This window comes from Podarcis liolepis, assembly GCF_965112155.1.
Source record: "Podarcis liolepis genome assembly, chromosome: 7".
Lineage (NCBI taxonomy): Eukaryota > Metazoa > Chordata > Lepidosauria > Squamata > Lacertidae > Podarcis > Podarcis liolepis.
In genome coordinates, this window is record NC_139561.1 from 73,679,100 (window position 1) to 73,701,700 (window position 22,601).

A 22,601-nucleotide genomic window follows, 5' to 3' on the forward strand; every position below is an offset into this window, starting at 1 on the left:
CCTGTGGGCTCACATTGCACATTGAGGGTGACCGTGGTCTGCTTGCCGGCGGGGGCTGCTGGGTTGCTGACTCGGCAGGTGAACGAGCTGCCCATGTCCCTGCTGCTGGGGGTCAAGAGGAGGGTGCTGACAGCCACTTCTCGCTTGCCGTCGTCCATGAGGGCCTGCAGGAGAGGAAGGAGAAGGGTTTCCATGTTGAATATTTCCTTGGATAGCCACTGTCTGGAGACAGGGCCTCTACACACACACACACACACACACACACACACACACACACACACACACATTTTCTTTTTTCCAGCCTGCATCTAGTATTCATTTATTGGATATGTATACTGCCTGTCCGCCAAGGCACCCAAGGGGATGTACCATTTTAAAACCCTAAAATGATTCCATTATATATCAAATGTAGAGCAACAGAGTCCTCTCTGGCCAATGGGGAGCTATTAGCATGCGTGCTTTGTGGCCTAGGCTCCCTTGCTTCTTCCTGCCCTCAGGGCAGGCAGGTCTAACATTACCATTTGTGAATGTGTGAATACAACAACCAGTGGTTGAAAGCTTGTATATCATCAGCTACATTTCATAGAACGCCGGGATTGGTCGTGTCTCCTTGTTCAAATGTACACTGAATGTTGGAGCTAAGTTCGCTGCTGTGCAATGCGTCTCGCCTATATTGAAATAACTTTGCTGGGCTTTGGTCTGTTCCCAAGCACGATTCAAAGGGGTGATGGCTTAACTGAGGAAGCTGGACTGAGGAATCTGTGGCCCTCCAGTGGCCATTGGACTACAACTCCCACCAGCCTCAGTCGGCATGACCAATGCTAAGGAATGCTGGGTGTTCTAGTCCAACCCTGCTGGAAGAGCATGAGACTCTTAATCCCAGGGTTGTGGCTTTGAGCCCCACATTGGGCGAAAGATTCTTGCATTGCAGGGGGTTGGATGAGATGAACCTTGTGGTCCTACCCAATTATACAATTCTATGATTCACTGAACATCTGGAGGGCCACAGGCTCCCCATGCCTGGTATGCTGAGATAGTCCCCTAATTGATATGGTCACAAAGTCCTGAGCCAGCCCAGATAAGGCAGGCTTGGTGTGGCGGTTGAAGTCCCCAAGCACAATTGACTGTGGGTTCACCAGCACCCCTCATGCATGGGGCTACTGGGCAGTAGCAGGTGGAGCTGTGGTCTAAACCACTGAGCCTCTTGGGCTTGCTGATTGGAAGGTTGGCTGTTCAAATACCCATGAAGGAGTGAGCTCCCGTTGCTCTGTCCCAGCTCCTGCCAACCTAGCAGTTCGAAAGCACACCAGTGCAAGTAGATAAATAGGTACCACTGCAGCAGAAAGGTAAACAGTGTTTTCGTGCACTCTGGTGCTCATCACAGTGTCCCGTTGGGCCAGAAGCCATTTAGTCATGCTGGCCACATGACCTGGAAAGCTGTCTGTGGACAAACGCTGGCTCCTTTGGCCTGAAAGTGAGATGAGTGCCGCGTCCCATAGTCACCTTTGACTAGACTTAACCGTCCAGGGGTCCTTTACCTTTTACCTTTTTTATTGGGCAGTGGGGGCTATTGTTTAATCTCCAGGACCCTAATCCTAACCCTACCCCTCAGAACAACCCCTAAAAATTGACATTAGTTTCTCAGTGAAAAATAACAGAGAAATAACGGTATCTGAAGAAGTGTGCATGCACACGAAAGCTCATACCAAGAACTAACTTAGTTCGTCTTTAAGGTGCTACTGGAAGGAATTTTTTTATTTTGACTATGGCAGACCAACACGGCTACCTATCTGTAAGAGAAATAATGGAGAAGGATGGAGTTACAATGAGTGACAGTGACAACCTGTGTTTTTGCACCACCAAGAGCTTGGGAGAGATTTGGCCTTCCCAGTTTGCCCACTGAGGTCTCAGTAATACACACCAGGTCAGTCCTGTCACCCGCAATTAAATTGTGGAGGAGCCTGCTTTTATTACGGACCGACTTGTCGTTCGGCAACAGCAGCACTAGGTGAAAGGATAAGTCAGCCTGACAACCCAGATTGTGTTGGACGAAGGGAGGGTGCTGGACCTTTCGCCAGGCTTACCCAGATAGATCTCAGACTCGCTGTCCTACTTTTGATCCCCCTCCTCTGCTTGTCTAGCTCTTGCCAACACTCAGCAAAGTCTCACCTTGGAGTACACGGCAGATTCCTGGCGTTGCCCATCTCGGTACCAGCTGATTTCGGCAGCTGGCTTGGCCCCGGCAGCACGGCACGACAAGTTGTAGGGGATGTTGGATATCACATGCACGATGGGACCATTCTGGATCTCGGGGTCATTGGGAGGGACTTGGAAGAAAAGACATGGAGAAGATAGGTTAGCTGTGTTATCTGGTAGGGGGCACTCCCAGATGCAAGAGGTTTGGGCCACACAAGCTTCTCCAGAAAAAAAACACAAACAACACTCTGGGCAGGGCAGAAGCAGCAGGAGAGAGTTTCCATCGGAGCCAGATTTTGTGAAGAGGGAGAAGTGAAGCACTTAATCGTTTACTGCACAACAGCCAGAAGCTTCCTGCCAGCAGATTTTTCTGGCTGGCCCCCATTCTTCAGGGGATACGCAACAAAACCAGCTTATCATGTATGTGGGTCCTTTCTCCAGAAAACCATTAGCTGAGGTCTACAGAGGAAGCAGCACTGCCAGGTGTGAGCAGAGCCAGATAGGATTGCAGCAAAGTCCTGGCTGCAGTAGCTGGTCCTTGGGTGCATCTTTAATATAGGGCTGGAGTGGGCTGCTGAACGCAGCTGGTGGGCTGGATCCTTACCTGCCCACACCTGCGACAAGCCAGCTCCGACAGGTGGAAAGTCTTTCCCATCACCTGCTCACCAGATCCTTTAAATGTGAGATGGTGGGGATAGAACCAGGAACTATGCATGCGAGGCATGAGCTTGTCCGCAAAGCTGGCATTAAAATGGCACTGAGATCTAGGCCTCTGATAGCAGCAAAGGGGTGTAGCTCAGTGGTAGGACACATGCTTTGAATGCAGAAGGTCCCAGGTTCAATTCCCAGGTGGGCACATTGGTGGTAATGGGACAGATGCATGCCAACTCTTCACTGCACATAGGAGAGTGAGCCAGAGTAAAAGTATATTTCTGATTCAGCCAAGACACAGGAAGGTGTGCTACAAAAGCAGTGAGTCAGGAATTCCTAACTAGTGGAGAGACGTCTTGAGCACCCCATAGGGATAGGGAAGAAATTCAATTCATCTCACATTTCAAGGCAAAGCTACCTAATTTGCCGTTTCCAAACGAGCCAGTGAACTGAGCCACCGCTGCCCTTTAAAGTTCGCACAGCTCTGAATTTTGCAATGCAGTCAAGCCATGCGTACAAAAATGCCTAGATTAGGGTAAAGCATGCCTATGAATGGATATGAAAGTAATGTAAAAAAAATGCATTATATTAGGGGACCTTGCTTGCAGAAATGTGTATATTTGTCAAAACAGCAGCTGTTAGGAGAAATCCACACTGAAATTGGTGAATTTTCATGAGGGTGGGATTTTTGTTTTTGTCAAAAAATAATGATCTCAAATTGCTGCAGAAATGTGGGGGGCTAAATTCCAGACTGGGAAAAATGAGAGAAACTGAAAATGACCCATTTGTTCAGCCCTACTTCCCAGCAACTAAAAGAGTACAGGATTCGGCCTGGGCAGCGGCGCAGCTGATGGGCTGTCACAACAATGTATCCTCCAGCTCCATTTATGCTGCCAAGACACATAGATAGATTAGCAGAAAAGCCAGGAAGGCTTTGCCAGTACGAGATCCAAGAAGCCAGAACTGGATGCAGGAATTTTCGACTCTCGCTATATATTAACCAGGATTGTCTTCTCCCTGGTTCTGAATGGGGTAACTGTGCCCCTGAAGGGTCAGGTGCGCAGCCTGGGAGTCATTTTGGACTCACATCTGTCCATGGAGGCGCAGGTCAATTCTGTGTCCAGGGCAGCGTTCACCAGCTCCATCTGGTACATAGGCTGACACCCTACCTGCCCGCAGACTGTCTCGCCAGAGGGGTGCATGCTCTAGTTATCTCCCGCTTGGACTACTGCAATGCGCTCTACGTGGGGCTACCTTTCAAGGGGATCCAGAAACTACAACTAATCCAGAATGCAGCAGCTAGACTGGTGACTGGGAGTGGCTGCCGAGACCTCATAACCTGAAAGACCTACATTGGCTGCCAGTATGTTTCTGATCACAATTCAAAGTATTGGTGCTGACCTTTAAAGCCCTAAACGGCCTTGGTCCAGTATACCTGAAGGAGCGTCTCCACCCCCATCATTCAGCCCAGACACCGAGGTCCAGCTCCGAATGCCTTCTGGCGGTTCCCTCACTGCAAGGTTACAGGGAACCAGGCAGAGGACCTTCTTGGTAGTGGCACCCACCTTGTGGAACGCCCTCCCACCAGATGTCAAGGAAATAAACAACTACCTGACTTTTAGAGGACATCTGAAGGCAGCCCTGCTTAGGGAAGTTTTTAATGTTTGATGTTGTAACATGTTTTTCACATTTTGTTGGAAGCCGCCCAGAGTGGCTGGGGAAACCTAGCCAGAAGGGTGGGGTATAAATAATAAATTATTATCATTATCATTATTGTTACTGTTATCATTACTGGGGGGGAGAAAGAATGATTTTCAAAAACTGGATTTTAAGCACTCTCGAGCCTGAGCAGCTCTGATCAAGGATGGGACTGCCTCAAAAAGAGGGTGAAGTGGGAGAATCGTGTCAGTGATCCGAGGAATGAAGTTGGGTGTGTGTGAAGAGAACTCACTGAGTACAGTCAGCTTGGCCCTCTGCGATCGCAGGGCGGCCTGAGTGGCCTGGCATTCATAGATGGCATCATCATCCAGTTCGGCGTAGTCAATCTTCAGGTTATGCTGCCCAGCAGATGCATCTCCAACAATTGAGTAGCGTGACCAGCCTGCAGCGAGGAGAAAAGCAGGTTGTCACGTAAGGTAAGTTTGCAGAACCCAGGATGGAAAGAGGCACCCGCAGCGCCCCCTGGAGTTGTACAGGTTTACTACAGCGACTAATCGCTACTGTACCTGCTTCCCTCCCAGTACCACGGTGAGCATACCTGGCAGGTCTCTTTCTCCCCCCAAGGCCAGCCCGTCCTTGGTCCACTGCACCATGCCTCGGTAGCCCATCACCACGCAAGCCAGCGTCACGGACTGTCCGGACACAATCACCTGGTCCATGGGCTGTTGGAAGAAATAGGCCGCCAACCCTGGGGAAGAAAGAACAACAGTACCAAGGTGGTTAAGGTCAAGCAATTGGGGAGAGATTCAGAGTTCAGTCTGCGTTCAAAGATGAACCTCCCACACTTGTGCTTTCTGAAACAACATGTGAGCCAAAACACAGCCTTCCGTCGAGACCTGAGCTCCTCCGAATCTTGCGGCGCGGTTCTCCCAGCCCAGAAACGTCTGCGAAAACACATGTAGGAGGGTAACGTGTGCTTACAAGGGCACAGAGGAGGGAAAACAGCGTGGAAAGATGTGTCTGGGTTGGGGAGATTGCTTTGCAAACGTGTGCACGTCAGGCAAAATTGCACATGAAATTGTGCATTTTAGGTGAAATTCACCCCCAACACACACACACACACACACACAGTGATGTGGAAAGGCAGAGAACGGAAGAAGGGGAAATGGAGAGAAGCTGAAATTGACAGAATTGCACATCCCTACTAGTGATGTGGGAGATCTGTGCCTGTTTACCCTCCTCCCTGGGGAAAAACCTGTACCCCAGCTGAGGTGAGTGCATGTCCCAATAACATTCCTCCTCCTGTTGGTAAATTCTTCCGTCTCTTTCCTTTTGTGGGAGAAGCAGCAAAAGCCACAAACGCACTGAGGAGACCTGGGAGGAGTGAGAGGGGGGTTTGCGAAGCAGGAGAGCAGGGAGGGAAAGCTGATAGAGGAGAGTTTCAATTTTTTGAGGCGCCGCAGGAGCCCCCGGGTCCCTGGCACTGCCTTATCTCCGCGCCACAGACTGCTGAGGTGCTGGTTTGGTGTGCTCTGCACATGCCCTTCAGCCAAGGAAGCCTCTGTTTCCACTCTGTGTTCCCACCGTCAAACAGCTTTCTTTTGCTCTCCCTTCCCCTGGCTCTAGGCAAATGCATTAAAAGAAACTTTAGAGATGGTGTGTGTGTGTGTGTGTGTGTGCGCGCGCGTGAGCGCGCGGACACACACACGTGCGCAAGCAAGTAAATCACTGCACCCTCTGGGGTCCTATATTTGCTTTGGGTGGAGGAAGGATCTGGGGGTCAATAAGAATGCAGGAAACGCCCAGATTATGCGGGAATAAATCAGTATATCCCATTATACTGTCAATCCCAATAAAACAATGTAGTTTTTTCTTTATTGCCTGCTTTGCAGTTGTTTTTCATTTGTCATGAATGTATTAGGAGGATATTTTGTTTAGCTGTTGCTTGAAAATGTGGAATTTCCGTTGTATTGCTTGTAGTTCTTCATGTGCAATGGTTTATTCTGACATCCTGTTCAGCAGTTAACTATAATGTTCTGTAACGTAGGGTTTTTAAAGGGTGGGGTCCCCCCTCCATTGAATCTTTTTTATTCTGTTATGAGGCTGTGTAGACACTATACCTTTAAGGCACATTTGGAACACATTGTTTCCCTCAGAGAATTCTGGGCACTGTAGTTTACCCTTCACAGAGCAACAATTTCCAGAAACCGTTAACAAACTAACAAAAGGCATAGCGCATACACATTGTCAGATGTGTGCTTGGGGTTCTATTTAACCTTAATCATACTTAAGAGTAAACCCACTGAATGTAATGGCCATCACTAACTTGGATCCATTCATTTTAATGGATTGACTCGAGTAAAACATGGATACAATCCCAGTGGTGAAGCTACCTGGTCCAGCACCGGAAGTGGCGTACATCAGGGGGCGTGGCTGGCGCGCATCCGAGGGGGCGTGGCCGCGATGTCACCCCCTGAATGGCATCTGGGGTGGACAGCCCCCCTCCCCAACCTTTGTCTGCCAGTGTACAATCCTTACCCTTCCAACAAAGGGTAACGGAACCCTTCTTAAACAAAGAAACGAAACAGTCCCCTTGCATTTATTTTGCTATTTTGTTTATCTGAGGAATTTATACTCCATGCTTCAATAAAATTCCCAGAGCAGCTTTGCATAGGATCAAGGACTGTTTTTCCACCTGTGCATGTCCTTTAAAATCCTGAACATGTTCATGCAGCCAGAGTGTCATGTCTTATCAGGGGCTATTACGCAAATGGATTTCAAGGATCGTACATGTGCCTAGGCAGCTGTGGATGATCTCCACTCCCTGCCTTCGTGCAGACAGTGGAACAGATCCATGCTACTGCCCCGGAGACCATGGGCTCCTCCAGGGGACCTGAAGACTCAGCTTTCACCCTCATTTGCTTGCACAAAGCTTATGCAAAGGGTAGGCGGTGCATTCGTTCCAATCCATTGGCAGGGAAGTTGTACGACAATGAGCTTTCATCCTGATTTGCTGGTATGGTGTTCATCATATGCACATTCCACCCTCCCCAGTGCATTCCCCAATACTTTCCTAACTGCAAAAAGTTTTTTTAAAAAAATAAAAATAATAGTGGATTTGTTGCAGTAGGGCAACAGAGCACGTTAATCCGGGAAACCAAGATTTCCAGAATGCGCTTCAATCTCCTCTGCAAAATTCTAGCATTCTGGAGGTGACCCATGTGTCTGTGATGTGAAAATTGGATCTCTTGCTGAGCTTATTTTCTGTGTTAATTAGCAACCAGCTATATAGAGAAATGGAATTGTAGAGTTGGAAGGGACCATGAGGGTCATCTACTCCAACCACCTGTCCAATGCAGGATACTTTTGCCCAGCCTGGGGCTTGAATTCACAACCCTGAGATTAAGAGTCTCATGCTTTACCGACTGAGCTATCCCATTGGTCTATCTAGCTCAGCATTGTCTACACTGACTGATGCAGCTCTCCGGGATTTCAGGCAGGGCACATTTGCAGCCCAACCTGGAGATGCCAGGGACTGAGACCCGTTTACTATCGTGGTTTGAAATGTTACAAAGATTTGTGTGTGTGTGTGTGTATAATGCAGCCAATGTAAGGGATAATTTATCTCTCTTCACTTTGGACTACACTTTCAATTTTGATCTTGGTGGGTAGATGACTTCTTTCTTCTTTGGTTGGATCCAGACTAAGTTGGGTGAACTTGTTTCCCTTTGGAATCAATGAGGTGACTTAAGCCAGGGTTAGCCACCTTGGGGCAGCTGTTGGCAAGATTCCTTCATTACAGGGGATTGGCCTGGATGATCCTTGTGGTCCGCTCCAACTCCACAAGCCTTTGATTCCTCCTCGTTACAATGGCCCAAGTGGAACTCAGCAGGGAGGAGGATGGGGACAAACCTAGAATTAAGTTGCTCTAGCTCCCCCTACTGATGACCTCCCTGCCTTGCACACTCCCAGTCTCTCTTGGGTACCAGCCACCCCTGCTTCACCAGAAGGTCCCAGGGAGGATCACAGCATATAAAAATGCAGTTAAAACAGTAAAAGCAACCTGTCCATAACCCCAAAATCAATAATCCACGCAACACATTGTCAGGCAGATGCCAAAATCAATTCTCCGGTTTTCAACGGCCAGGGTAAAGAGGTGAATGGTATCATGTCTTGCTGGAACCACCGCTGGGCAGATTGTGGATGACAGGAGAGCAGCGGGCAGGAAGATGCTTGTGGATAATTCAAGGTGTGCCACACCACCTCCCCTGCCACCCTGAAGTTACCTTCAGCTGTGGTGGAGGATACTAAGTGGCTTTTAGATAGAACCAATGTGGGGAATTGGTGGAAGTGCTAGGCTAGGACTTGGGCGAGAACAGGGTTCAAATCCCCACTCGGCCATAAAGAACACTTGGTCCGCTCTAAGGCTGCATACACCTAAGATCTTTACCTTCGAAGCAATTCCTTTCTCTTAAATAAATCTGGGCATTGTCGTATGCCCCTCACAGAGTTCCGGGTCCCAGCAACAAACTGCAGTGCCCAGAATTCTTTGAGGGAAATAATGGGCTTCAAATGGGCTTCGAAAGTGCAGTGTGTACACAGGCGCAAGTTTTCCCGCTTATCCTACCTCACAAGGTAGTCGTGCAGGTAACAAGGGAGAGCAGAAGAACCAGGCCTGCTGCCTTGAACTCCCTGGAGGAAAGGCAGGATGGAAACGTTGCAACAAGCAAATAATAAAATGGGATTATACAAATGCACAGAGGACAAAGATTTCTACGCTTTACCTCCAGAGCTATTGCCCTCATTTTCCCATAGGCATATGAAAATAGCGAGAAAAAGAGGCAAGACTAGATGATGGTCTGATCCTTTGTAGCTGGGCCTGTGCTTATTGTTCCTATACTATTCTATTTACGTATTGGGGGGTGGGGGGTATCCTTTTTCACAACTCTCTGTGTGTAAAGATCCCCAAAGGGGATTTGCTAGGTTTGCTTGCTGAGGATGTCATGCTCCGTTGAATAGCTCGTGGTTTCCTGCTCAATTGACCATTAAAGAAACAAGAGATGCTTAAATAGATATTTTAGAGAAGTTTCCCCAGAGACTGCTGATCCATATAAAGCTCGCTTGCTTACTGCAGAGTGAACTTGTGCAACCCTGAGATCAGGCCTATCCAGGAGTCGGGAGGACTGATCATTCATTAGTCGGGGGACTAATGAGAAAAACCTAACACTTGCTTGTCTGTAGAAAATGCTCTTCAAGCCGGTGTTCTTTCGATGGACATTGCTGTCCTCAGATTAATCTCAAGAGAGAGAGAGAAGAGCTTGCTCAGGGGACAAATTGTGGGACCTTGGAACAGCCTGCTTCAGGGGGTAGTGGGCGAGAGGTTTTTAAGCAGAGGCTGAATGGCCAAATGTCAGGGATGCTGTGGCAGCGGACTTCCTGCATCAAGTGTGGGCAATTACTCAGCAAGGTGAGCCCATGGCCTGACTCTGCGTAGGGCAGCTTCTTATCTTCCAATGGCTGCAACATCCTGGTGTGGTCCACACACTATAAAACAGATCCTTACTACAGTGGTACCTCGGGTTAAGAACTTAATTCATTCCAGAGGACCGTTCTTAACCTGAAACTGTTCTTAACCTGAGGTACCACTTTAGGCTAATGGGGCCTCCTGATGCTGCTGCTGCGCGATTTCTGTTCTCATCCTGAAGCAAAGTTCTTAACCCGAGGTACTATTTCTGGGTTAACGGAGTCTGTAACCTGAAGTGTCTGTAACCTGAGGTACCACTGTATTGCTAGAGATAACATTCAACACATTCACCCATTTGTAAGAATTACACGTATACTGCAGTTTCACTTAAAAACCACACAAAGCAGATACGTGCACGCACACATATGGTGATAAACTTCAGAAAAACGTAAAATTATGTAGTTAGCAGACCACCAGCTAACTATTGCAGATAATATTTTGTCTTTATTATCTGCATAAGCCTGGTAGCACAGAGACGTTTTCAGAAAACGTTTAAAGGTTAATCTGGAAGACGTCTCCTGAATCTCTATTGGAAGAAGTTTCCACAGGACTGGAGTCTGTCACTTGAAAGGCTCGGTTTTGTGCCAATGTCAAATGAGCCTCACTAACTCAGGGGAAAACCAGCCTTGCTTCCATGGATGGTCTCAGTGATCAGGCTGGGATCTGAGGGATCTGAAAGGCCCTAAAGCTGTTCAGGGTAATAAATGAGCGACACACAGGGATGTGTGAATCAGCCTTAAAAAGTTGGGTTTTGAGACTCTGCAGAAACAGCCTTTTCATTCTCCTTCCTTCTTACTGTGGCCAGAATATAGCATGGCAGAGTGGCGAGAGTGTCAGATTAGGACTGAGGGGAGACCCAGGTTCAAACCCACAGGCAGTTAGATAATCTTGGACAAATCATTCTTGTTCCACCTGGTCTACCTGACAGGGCTGCTATGGGAATAAAATGGGTGTGTTGTGGGGGAACCCATAAGATGGGGAGGGGTGGAAAGGTGAGATATAAAAGTAAATAAATAGATTTAATGAAAATGTATTGTTGTGAGTTGGTGCCTGCTAGACACCCTAAATTCCTGGGAATACTACTACTACTACAACTACTACTACTACTACTACTACTACTACTAATTTATTTATACCCTGCCCATCTGGCTGGGTTTCTCCAGCCGCTCTGGGTGGCTCCCAACAGAATACTAACAACAATAATAAAAAAGCAACAACATCAAACATTAAAAACTTCCCTAGTAGCCGCTAGAATTTAATCAATGTTTGGAGTGTTAAAACCAGGAAATAGCTAGACCCTGAGTATTAGACTCATGCGCGCTAGACCAGACCCATATGGATAAAGCTGTGTGCTAGACGATGCTAGTCCTTTGGAATCAGCATGTGTCAAGGGCTAATTATGCCAGGCTGGCCTCCTGGGTGAGGTGATAGCCTGGGGATGGGCCAATAGGACAACACAAACCTTCAAAGGGAACTATGCGAGACGGTAAAATGAGTGGGGGCTTTCATGCCACAGCTAAAGCGATGTGAGTTAGGAGCTTGGGGAGAAGAATGGAGCCAGAGCATGACGGCTGATGTCCATCTGGATCCTAAGTTGTGCCTACAGAGGAAACAATCTTCTTGGGAGTATAATGCTGGGAACTCCTCCACCGTCGGCTCAGGTTGTATATATGTGTAAATAAACCATATACCATGAAGACACTGCAGTCTCTGCCATACCTCATTTTCCAAAAGGAAACATGGACCTTGGGTCAGTCTGCCTGGAACCCCTGGATTCTTGCAACGCTTGGAGATTGGGGTGATCTGCAATTTCCCCTTCTATACATGAAGCAGCATCTGCCTGCTGCTTCAAACTTATGGTAAAGATGCACCTTTCTGCCTGGGCTCCCCCGAACCCATAAGATTGGACCCTGTTTAATGTGTTTCTGAATGCTTTTAAATAAAGAAATAAAATAAATGTTGATGGTTTGCACACACACACACTCCCTGCTGAAGCATATCTAGTTGTTCCAGCACCCAGCTTTTGCCCCCCCCCCGCGCCTTCCGCCCTTTTGGCCACTGGGAGACTGTTAAGATCTCCGAGGCTGAAAGAGCCTTTATTGGCACACAGATCCCTCCATCTTGAGACTCTTATCTCCTCACTAAAGCCTGCTTAACTGCAATCCAATAACGCCAGGCCTTTGTCCTATTGTTTAAAAGTTTACCCACTAAACGAGGGTCTGAATAGCACGATAATCCTCTCAAGAGGGTCAAGAGGGCTGAGACATGGAGATGGAGCCAGAGACAAAGGGCTGGGAGAGAGTCAGAAAGGCAGGCTGGTCCAACCACCCCAGGGGAATAGGGGATCTGATGCCGGCTGGAACAGGGCCACCAAGCCTGGTACCAACCTGAACTCCCCGCCTGAGTGCCGACTGCCCAACCATTTTCTAAAATTGTTTGTGTTGGTGTGTGTGTGTGTTTACAGCAAGGAAGAGAAGGACCCTCTGTACGGCTCTGTTTCTTCTCACTCACCACCCAAGGGAGAACACTTTTTGATCTCCAACACCTCACTTACAAAACAGTTCTTAAAGCGATGAAACAGTGAAAGGACCAGACCTATTTTTACGGGGGGTGTTTGTGCGTGTTCCCCCCTGAGCCCCGCCCCCCAGGCACAAATGGGGCACATTCTCTTCTTCCATAGCAACTCACTTCTCACACCTGCTCCTCTGGATTGGATGGGGCCACCAGGGAAATAATAAAAAGTGGGGGTAAATAATAAATAATAAAAAGGTGAGAACATGCTCCTGAGAGAGGTGGAGAACCTCAGGCTCAGGGGGTGGGGCTGAATTTGGCCCTCCAGGTCTCTCTGCCTGGCCCTCATAACTCTCCCCAGGCTGCACCCTTCATTGGCTGTGCTTTGCATGTTCCTTGAGTGTTTTTTTTCCTGGCTGAAAGGTGTCCCTGAATCCTAATAATGCCTCTTGCTTGTCTGGATAGCTGAGGAAGAGAGGTACATGTATGTGGGGGAATTAGCCACACGTTGAAAGGTAAAATTGGCATCTGTTGCTGCTCTCCCTTTTGCCTCTGGCCCTGCCCACCACTGGCATGTGGCCCTTGGAAGGTTGCTAAGAGGAGAATATGGCCCTTGGTCTGGAAAAACTCCTGGAATGTCCCACTTTTCCCTAGGACATCTCTATTTTCAGTGATATGGAGTTATGTGACATCTGAGCAAGGAGATAACTATTAGAAGACATCTGAAGGCAGCCCTGTAGAGGGAAGTTTTTTTTAATGTTTAATGTTTTATTATGTTTTTATATATGTTGGAAGTCACCCAGAGTGGCTGGGGCAACCCAGTCAAATGGGTGGGGTTTTAATAAAATAATAAGAATAAGAATAATGGAATAGGATGTCCCTATTTTCATTGGAGAAAAGTTGGAGGGTATGCGAGGGTTGTATCCAAAGCCAATCCTATTCTGAGCAGATCCCTTGAAATCAATGGACTTGACTAACAAAAGTCTGTTCATTTCAATGGGTGTACTCTGAGCGGAACTGGATACAAACCCCAAGGGTGCAAGCAGCTTGCCTTCTCCTTTGGGTGCAGTTCAGATCCAGAGGGAGACATCTGAAGGCAGCCCTGTTTAGGGAAGCTTTTAATGTTTGATGCATTACTGTATTTTGATATTTTGTTGGAAGCTGCCCAGAGTGGCTGGGGAAGCCCAACCAGATGGGCAAAGTATAAATTATTATTATTTTTATTATTATTAGTGAGTGAGCAGGCAGTGGGGAGAGCAGGGAGGTGATGGGCACATTCAGGGACCCTGATGAGACCAATGGGACTGCCCAAATATCTGGAGCCGACACTGTTTAATAGCCTGGCAGATTCATTCATTCACCTACCTCCCTCCCTTCCTCTCTCTCTCTCTCCCCCCCCCCGCCCCATGCTTCCTGAACACACACACACAGCTGCAGGGGACACTCCTGCCACAATCCCACAAGGGGGACTCCATATGGGCTCCCATCTGGTGACATTCGAAAGCATTGCACCATTGCAAGGGAGCCTCATGTAGGGCAGTGTGACTCCCTCTGAACGGCAGGGTGGATGAGCTCTCCTCCTGACCTTACCACCCTCCCGAAACCATCACTTCGCTTCGTGCCCTTCTGCTGGTTGGGGGGTGGGGTGCCACTGCTGGACTCCAGTTCTGGCAAAAGCCTTTCCTTTTTGCCATGCTCCCCACGGCTGTTGGGGTGCCGGCAGATGCCGTTTGTAAATAGCAGGCAAAGGGGCTGGCGAGAGGGGAAGCGGCAGAAACTGGAGTGCAGTGTCAGGCAGGGAAGAACATTCATGGTTGGTGAATAGGGAGATTCCCTTCCTTGAGCCACAATGAGCCACTAACTCTCCAGTGCCAAAGCGTGCCCAAGACTGGAGACTTCCAAGCAACATGATCACCTTTAAAGGACGTGACACCATTTCTTTCTTTTGGGATAGTTGTGAGAGCATGGGGCTAGCCGGCAGGGCCATAGCTCAGGGATAGAGCATCTGCTTTGCTGTAGTATTACCAGCCTGGATAGCTCAGTTGGTTAGAGGGTGCTGCTGATAATGCCAAGGTTGCAGGTTCAATCCCCATAAGGGACAGCTGCATATTTCTGCATTGCAGGGGATTGGATTAGATGGCTCTCACGGTCCCTACCAACTCTACAGTTCCATGATTTTATGATTCTAGGTATGCAGGAGGTTCCAGGTTCAATCCCCAGCATCTCCAGGTAGGGTTGGGGGACAGCCTGAAAGCCGTTGCCAGTCAGTGCAGACAATATTGAGCTAAATGGGCTGTTGGTCTCATTTAGGCAGCTCCCCATGTTGCTAAGACAGAGTTCAAAATTTTGCGTAGGTTTGGGGTGGAGGGGGGTGGTGGTGATAAAGAGCTACAAAGCTATAGCCTGTTAGTTGGGCATCCTGTTAGTCACACAATTCCCATCACGTTGAAGTGGAGGCGGGGATGAGTGTGCCAGCCCTGCCCCCTTTGCCAAGGTCCCTGCCACCCACAAGGAGTGGAAGCCTGGTCTACTCATAGCTCATCCCTGGCCCTCATCTACTCATAGGCCTTCACTGTCACCCACTGAGAGGGGGCGCCTGGTCTACTCATAGCCTGCTCATAGCCAATTTATTTATATATATATCACAATTCCCACAAAAAACATCTGTGCGCAAAGATGTTCAGGAGGAAAACAAACAGTCTAAATACAGAAGCGCGATAACACCTAATAAAGAGTCTAATACCACCGCTACAACCTAACGCTAAAAATAAACAAATCCACAATTAACCGGCGTACATCAGAACCAAAGGGATTGCAAAGTTCACCAATATGTAAATTAAAAACATCCCATAACTCCACATCCAAAAACAGCCCATAGCAACCGCCCACTCCTAGGTTCCTTGCATGGAACAGGGTTATGGGGACATGTTTTATACTCATTACACATTTTAAACAGGGATTGTTTATTCCAGGAACCATGATATCTAGAAACTTTTAATATGTAAACACTATGATTTGTCTGATCTGTGCTCCGTTTTAAACCAGGAGTGCACCATGTGACTTTGTGAGACACGTGCTTATTTATTTATTTCACAAAAAGGTATACCGCCCCTTGACTGTGAGAAACCTCAAGGCGGTTTACAAAGAGATAAAACAGTAAATTCGAGAGAAATGCACAACCATACATTAAAACGTACGAAAGTTAAAATACTAAAACAGGATTCAAATCACTTCAACTTTCTAAGCACCTGGGTAAAAAGGTAAAGGTAAAGGTATCCCTGCCCCTACGGGCCAGTCTTGACAGACTCTAGGGTTGTGCGCTCATCTCACTCTATAGAGGCCGAGAGCCAGCGCTGTCCGCAGACACTTCCGGGTCACGTGGCCAGCATGACAAAGCTGCATCTGGCGAGCCAGTGCAGCACACACGGAAACGCCCTTTACCTTCCCGCTGGTAAGCGGTCCCTATTTATCTACTTGCACCCAGGGGTGCTTTCGAACTGCTAGGTTGGCAGGTGCTGGGACCGAGCAACGGGAGCGCACCTCGCCGCGGGGATTCGAACCGCTGACCATGCGATCGGCAAGTCCTAGGCGCTGAGGTTTTACCCACAGTGCCACCCGCGTCCCCTAAGCACCTGGGTAGGCTTGCCCAAACAAGAATGTTTTCAGCAGGTGATGGAAAGAGTACAATGATGGCGCTTGCTTGATTTCAAGAGGCAGAGAGTTCCAAAGTTCAGCTGCCGCCACACTAAATGATTGAGTTCTCATAAATGGGTATTGAGTGGCACTTGTAATAGTGCCAATTCAACCGATCGAAGCAGTCGAGTGGGGTAAGGTGATTTCGTAGGTAAACTGGTCCCATGTTTTTAAGGTCTGTATATGCTAACATTAACACCTTGCAACATCAGCAACCAGTGCAGCTCTCTGAGATCAGGTCTTATATGCTGACAAATCCTCACTCCTGTCAGCAATTGTGCTGCAGCATTCTGCACTAGCTGCAGTTTCCGGATTGTACTTCATAACTGCACTTTGTAAGTAGAATTGTTTTTCCTGCGTCCCTGAGGTTGGGGGTGCAGGAAAACATCAAGCGCTAGGATGCCTGGGCTCTGTTATCAGCGCTGGAAGGGAGAGACCAAGGCAAGGAATGCTTTACTATTAGAAGTTGTCAACACCGCAGGAATAGACTGCGAGGAGACAGAAACGGCTGTCATCTGGCTAGGAGACGTCCCTTTGTTATGAGAGCCGTCTCCATACACAAAAAGATACCACTGCAGCCAAGATTAGAAATGGGTGAACTCTCCAAAAACCTGCCTTACATTCACCTGGAAACTATCCAATTTTTTTTTTCTGGGGGAGGTGACAATCAGAAACACTCAGGTAATTTCCCCAAGCAAATCTGAGAGTTCAGAAAAAATACCCTCCCTCAAGAGCCAGCTGGGCAGCCCCTCACCAACACACAAAACACACCTCCCTTCTTTTACTCCCCTGCACACATTCACTGCTGCTGCCACAAGCTTCAGGGAATGGGAAGGGAATGTATTTTAGAGTGGGTGGACGCGGGTGGTGCTGTGGGTTAAACCACAGAGCCTAGGACTTGCCGATCAGAAGGTCGGTGGTTCGAATCCCTGTGACGGGGTGAGCTCCTGCTGCTCGGTCCCAGCTCCTGCCAACCTAGCAGTTCAAAAGCACGTCAAAGTGCAAGTAGATAAATAGGTACCACTTTGGCGGGAAGGTAAACGGCGTTTCCGTGTGCTGCTCTGGTTCGCCAGAAGCAGCTTAGTCATGCTGGCCACATGTATGTCGGCTCCCTTGGGCAATAAAGCGAGATGAGCGCCGCAACCCCAGAGTTGGTCACAACTGGACCTAATGGTCAGGGGTCCCTTTACCTTTATGGGTAGCTTTGGGGGAAGGAAAACTTAGCAGGGATGGGACAGGGGAAGCCATGAATTCTTCTTTGGTTTAGATTTTAATCTGAGCCCAAGAATAACAGAGAGGGGGACTTTACAAGCTCAGCTCTCATTTAAGGTAGGTTTTTACAAGTCCTTGGAGTTGCTTCTTGAACTTGAGAACTTTGTCAGCATCTCTAGCTAACATTTCTTCTTATGCCCCCCCCCCTTTAGCCAGTCCTGAAACAGCTTACATCATGGATGGGGAACCTCTGGCTTTCCTAATGTTGTTGGGCCAACTCCCATGAGCCGCAGCCAGGCTAGCCAATGATCAGGGATGATGGGAGTTGTAGTTCAACAACATTTAAGAGTGGCAGGTTCTTCACCCGATATCACAATTCTGCTGCCCCTGGATCAGAGAAAGCAGCATAGCACCCACAAACAAGGACACTTCATCTGGCAAATACACCTAGGGACGCTTTTTCAGGATCCCCTAAACCAGATATGGGGTCGTAGCCAACCAAGTCTTACTCAGAGTAGACCCATTGAAAATCTTGACTCTACCTTAAGTCTTGTTCATTAATTCAAATCAGTCTACTCTGAGCAGAACTAGCATTCAATACAACCCGTTGTCAGAACTGTTGTATTTGAAATGCAAGTGTGTGTGTGTGTGTGTGTGAGAGAGAGAGAGAGAGAGAGAGAGAGAGAGAGAGAGAATGAGAATGGAGGGTTGCCAACTTCTTGCACTGGATGTGCCATAGAGTCATCAGCTCTAAAGGAATTTCATAGACTGGAGATAAAGCTCAATCACTGGCTTAATCGCTGTCAATCAAATGGCCGTTAAAAGACACAGAGGTGGATCAAAAGCTGACAAGCCTACTCAAGGGCAGGAGGAACTGTAGCTCTGGGAGGGCATTGGGGAGGTGGTCTCCTAACCACACTCAGCACCTGTTAACAAACTACACTTCCCAGAATTCTTTGGGGGAAGCTGTGACTGTTTAAAGTGCTACGATACTACTTTAAATGTAGGATGTGAATGCAGCACTGTTGAGTGGAGACTACCTATGGTCCCACGAGGAGGCGGCATAATACAGTGGTACCTCGGGTTAAGAACTTAATTCATTCCGGAGGTCTGTTCTTAACTTGAAACTGTTCTTAACCTGAAGCACCACTTTAGCTAACGGGGCCTCCTGCTGCCGCTGCGCCGCTGGAGCACAATTTCTGTTCTCATCCTGAAGCAAAGTTCTTAACCTGAGGTACTACTTCTGGGTTAGTGGAGTCTGTAACCTGAAGCGTATATAACCTGAAGCATATGTAACCCAAGGTACCACTGTAAAAGGGAATATGAGTTTTAGGCTCTGAAAAGGTTGCCCTGCCTTTGGGCTACAGGGACTGGCAGAAGTTCTCCATAGTTCCCCCCCCCAACCCTGCCTAAAGATGAAGGGGATTGAATCTGGGACCTTCTGCAAGCAAGGCATGTGTCCTGCCCCGGATCCACGGCTCTTCGTATGGTTGCAATCACCGGGGCCTGCCGGGAGGTGCGACTCCAGTGTTCCACTTAGAAAACACTGCGATGCATATTCCCCCTCCCCTCTCCCCACTTGTTGGCTCCGTTCGTCCTCCTCCCACCGCACCCTCCCCGCCTCGGGCCCAGGGCCGCCTCTGCGTTGTATTTCCACGCTTCACGGCAAATCCTTTTTGAAGCTACACAGAGGCAGAGGCGAACCGCTGCATTCCTGCCTGCTAATAGGCGTGAAATCGGCGGTCCATTGTGCCAGAGCTGCAGGGGGAAGGGAGATGAAAGCCGCCCAGATAGCACAAATAGCTCTTGCCAGGCTCCTTGTCCACCCCCACGGAAATAGGGCAGGATCACCAGGGAGGTGTGCGGCTCCTCCTCCCCAGCAAAAAAGTTTGCCCAGAAGAACAGAAGCCGGAAAACCACCGGGTCCAGGAACTAATTCACCTCCGGGAGCCAATTAGAATCCAGAGTAGGCAGGAGACCGTGGCAGCGCCAACCTGGGTACAAACCTGGGTAGCATGAACCTCGTGTGGAAGACCCACAACAGACTTCCTGGCCCCTCGGCTCTAAAGCTAGCAGTGAATCCACCTTCTCCCCCCAACTGCAGAGTGCAGAACGCAGAACAGGGGGCGTCCCCCCCCACAAACAGGCAAAAAAATTGGCTGGCGTTGGGCTTTGGGTTTGGGATGTTTTTGTGACGCTCGGCTAGCCGATAGCAACTGGCAGAGCAGACTATACATTAAGAGGCATTGCTGTGGCAGAGATTTGGAAAAGGTGTTTGAGACTGAGCGGCAATGAAAAATAAAATGGAAAGTTGCTTCATCTGTTGGTTAAAAGAACCCCAGTGCTTTTAATTGGGCGGCATAAAAACTCAAGGATGAGAGAAGCAGTGGGGAGCAGACAATAGGTGTCAATGATCAGACCCCACGAGTGTCCCTATTTTCCAGGGACAGTCCCTGATTTACAGAAGCCGTCCCAGTTCCTGATTTATCCCAGAATGTCCCCATTTTCAGTGGAGAAATGTTGGAGGGTACGGAGTTACGCAACCCCCAAGCCACGGAGATAAGTAACTACACAACCTTTAGAACACATCTGAAGGCAGCCCTGTATAGGGAAGTTTTTTAATGCTTCATGTTTTATTATGGTTTTATATATGTTGGGAGCCACCCAGCTTGGCTGGGGCAACCCAGTCAGATGCACAGGCTATAAATAATAAATTTATTCATACTATCATCGTGGAATAGGACGTCCCTATTTTCATCGGAGAAAGGCTGGAGGGTATACAGTGGTATCTTGTGTTAAGAACTTAATTTGTTCCGCAGGTCCGTTCTTAACCTGAAACTGTTCTTAACCTGAAGCACCACTTTAGCTAATGGGGCATCCCGCTGCCACCACACGATTTCTGTTCTCATCCTGAAGCAAAGTTCTTAACCCGAGGTACTATTTCTGGGTTAGCGGAGCCTGTAACCTGAAGCGTCTGTAACCTGAAGTGCCTGTAACCCGAGGTACCGCTGTATATAACTTTTCTAGAGCCATTCCACAAGGATCCAATAGGAACTGGGGTTGTTGTCGGAGGGAATTTGCTAGCAAATGGGGTAACAGGTGGAGTCGTCCTCCCAGGACCACTTCCGAAAGTCAACCAGCCAAATGGTCGTCCAAATGCGCTAACGGGGGTTGAGAGAAATACAGGAAGTGACCTTATTCTGAGCAGTGGTCCACCTTACTCGCTGGTATCGGCTCTCCAGGGTTTCCCCCAGCCCTACCTGGCAATGGAGAGATTGAAGCTGGGGCCTTTTGGGTACAAAACAGGTGCTTTGCCCCCTACAGCTCCAGAGAGCCTTGGCTCTCCTCTATGATGGGAAGCAGAAAGGAGGTTGTGGTGGCAGCTTGGTCTCCCAGAGGTGGGATATTGGCTCAATGGCGATCGAAAGCCGCGATCGGTTCTTGCTCAGTAAGAATGCTTTTCAGAAGTGAGCCTGGAGGGAGAACACAGGGCAAAAAGAGGGGAAAGCCGTGTGTGTGTGTGTGGCACAAATCCCATCTTGCCGTCCTGCGAGTGGGGGGTGGGCTTGGGGGAATTCAGCCAGAGCTGGCAGCTTGTGAGTGCGCAAGTCGGCAGGCGGACAATAGGCGCTTTGTATCACAGCCTCATTCAATTCCCATCAGTTCCGCCATCCAGCCACCTCCAGGCTGTCTGGTCTGGGTGCCCCTCATGCTCAGCAGCGCTGCCAGGACTTCTGACCCATGTGTGCCCCTTGCTCGGGCACCCTCTCAAAAGACTTCGGCTTCTGCCCGCCGGGAACTTGGTAACTTTCCACACACCTGTGCTTAGGGGAGGGCTGGAGCCTGGAGGGAAGGGAGCATCTGCTCTGCATGCAGAAGGCCTCAGCTTCAGTCCCCAGCATCTCCCATCCCTGAAACCCCAGACGGTTGCTGCCGGTCTGTGTAGACAGAACTGAGCTAGATAAGCCAGGGGTCTGAACCAGTAGAAAGCAGCTGCCTGTGTTACTTTGGGAGAAGGGAATCTGGCCAATGCAGGACGCAGGGCCTGACTGACGCGATGCCCGTCACAGCCTTTCCCTCTATGTAGATTAAAACACATTAATAGCACACGTAGCACAAATAACAAGCTGCCTTAAATTGAGTCAGATCATTGGTCCATCTAGCTCAGTACTGTCTACACTGACCGGCAGCAGCTCTCCAGGGTTTCTGGCAGAGGGCGATCTCAGCTTTACCTGTGGATGGACTCAGGGATTTTTTCCATGCAAAGGGAATGCTCTACCACTGAGCTACAGCCTTGCAGGCCACATTTTAAGCAGAGGTTGGATGGCCATCTGCCATGGATGCTGTAGCTGAGATTCCTGCATTGCAAGGGGGCTGGACTAGATGACCCTTGGGGTCCTTTCCAGCTCTACATTTTTATGATCGGCCCATTCCTTATGACATTTCCTGCTTTTTAGATTTTTCTTACGTTTAACGTGGTACCTCGGAAGTCGAACGGAATCCGTTCCGGAAGTCCGTTCGACTTCCAAAACGTTCAGAAACCAAAGCATGGCTTCTGATTGGGTGCAGGAAGCTCCTGCAGCCAATCGGAAGCCACATCGGGCTTCCGGGTTCCAAAGAACGTTCGCAAACCGGAACACTCACTTCCGGGGTTGCGGCATTTGGGAGCCGAAATGTTTGACTTGCAAGACGTTTGGGATCCAAGGTATGACTGTACAGTATTGTGTTTTGTTTCCTGGTGGTTTTAAAGCATGCCATTTATTGGTTGCTGTAAGTCTCTTTGGGTTGCACTGCGGTGGGGGGGAATGGCTAAAAAAATTAATAAGTTAAAATAAATCAAATAAGGCACATGAACCACTCCCCGGGGGGGGGGGGGAGGCTGATGTGTCGTGAAGTTGTGATAGGTCTTTCCTACCTCCTCCTAGTTATTAGCGGAGTATGGAGCAGGCATAGGCAAACTCGGCCCTCCAGATGTTTTGGGACTACAACTCCCATCATCCCTAGCTAACAGGACCAGTGGTCAGGGATGATGAGAATTGTAGTCTCAAAAAACATGTGGAGGGCCGAGTTTTCCTATGTCTGGTATGGAGGATGCTTTTACAGCAAAGGAGACCCATTGGCTCTTGTCCAATCTCCTCAGAACCAACTTTGATGA

The 22,601-nt window shown here is 48.7% G+C and overlaps 1 protein-coding gene across 3 annotated transcripts in view; it reads right to left on the reverse strand.

Moving 5' to 3' along the window:
- Positions 1–22,601, reverse strand: part of KIRREL2 (kirre like nephrin family adhesion molecule 2) — a 60,314-nt gene that overhangs the window by 16,913 nt on the left and 20,800 nt on the right. For all 3 annotated transcript variants that reach the window (XM_083512292.1, XM_083512293.1, XM_083512291.1), the window contains exons 2-5: positions 5,105–5,254; positions 4,799–4,948; positions 2,170–2,327; positions 14–164 (exon numbers count right to left, since the gene is read on the reverse strand). In XM_083512292.1, the coding sequence (XP_083368418.1) occupies positions 14–164; positions 2,170–2,327; positions 4,799–4,948; positions 5,105–5,254 (609 nt within the window). The remainder of the gene's footprint in view (positions 1–13; positions 165–2,169; positions 2,328–4,798; positions 4,949–5,104; positions 5,255–22,601) is intronic.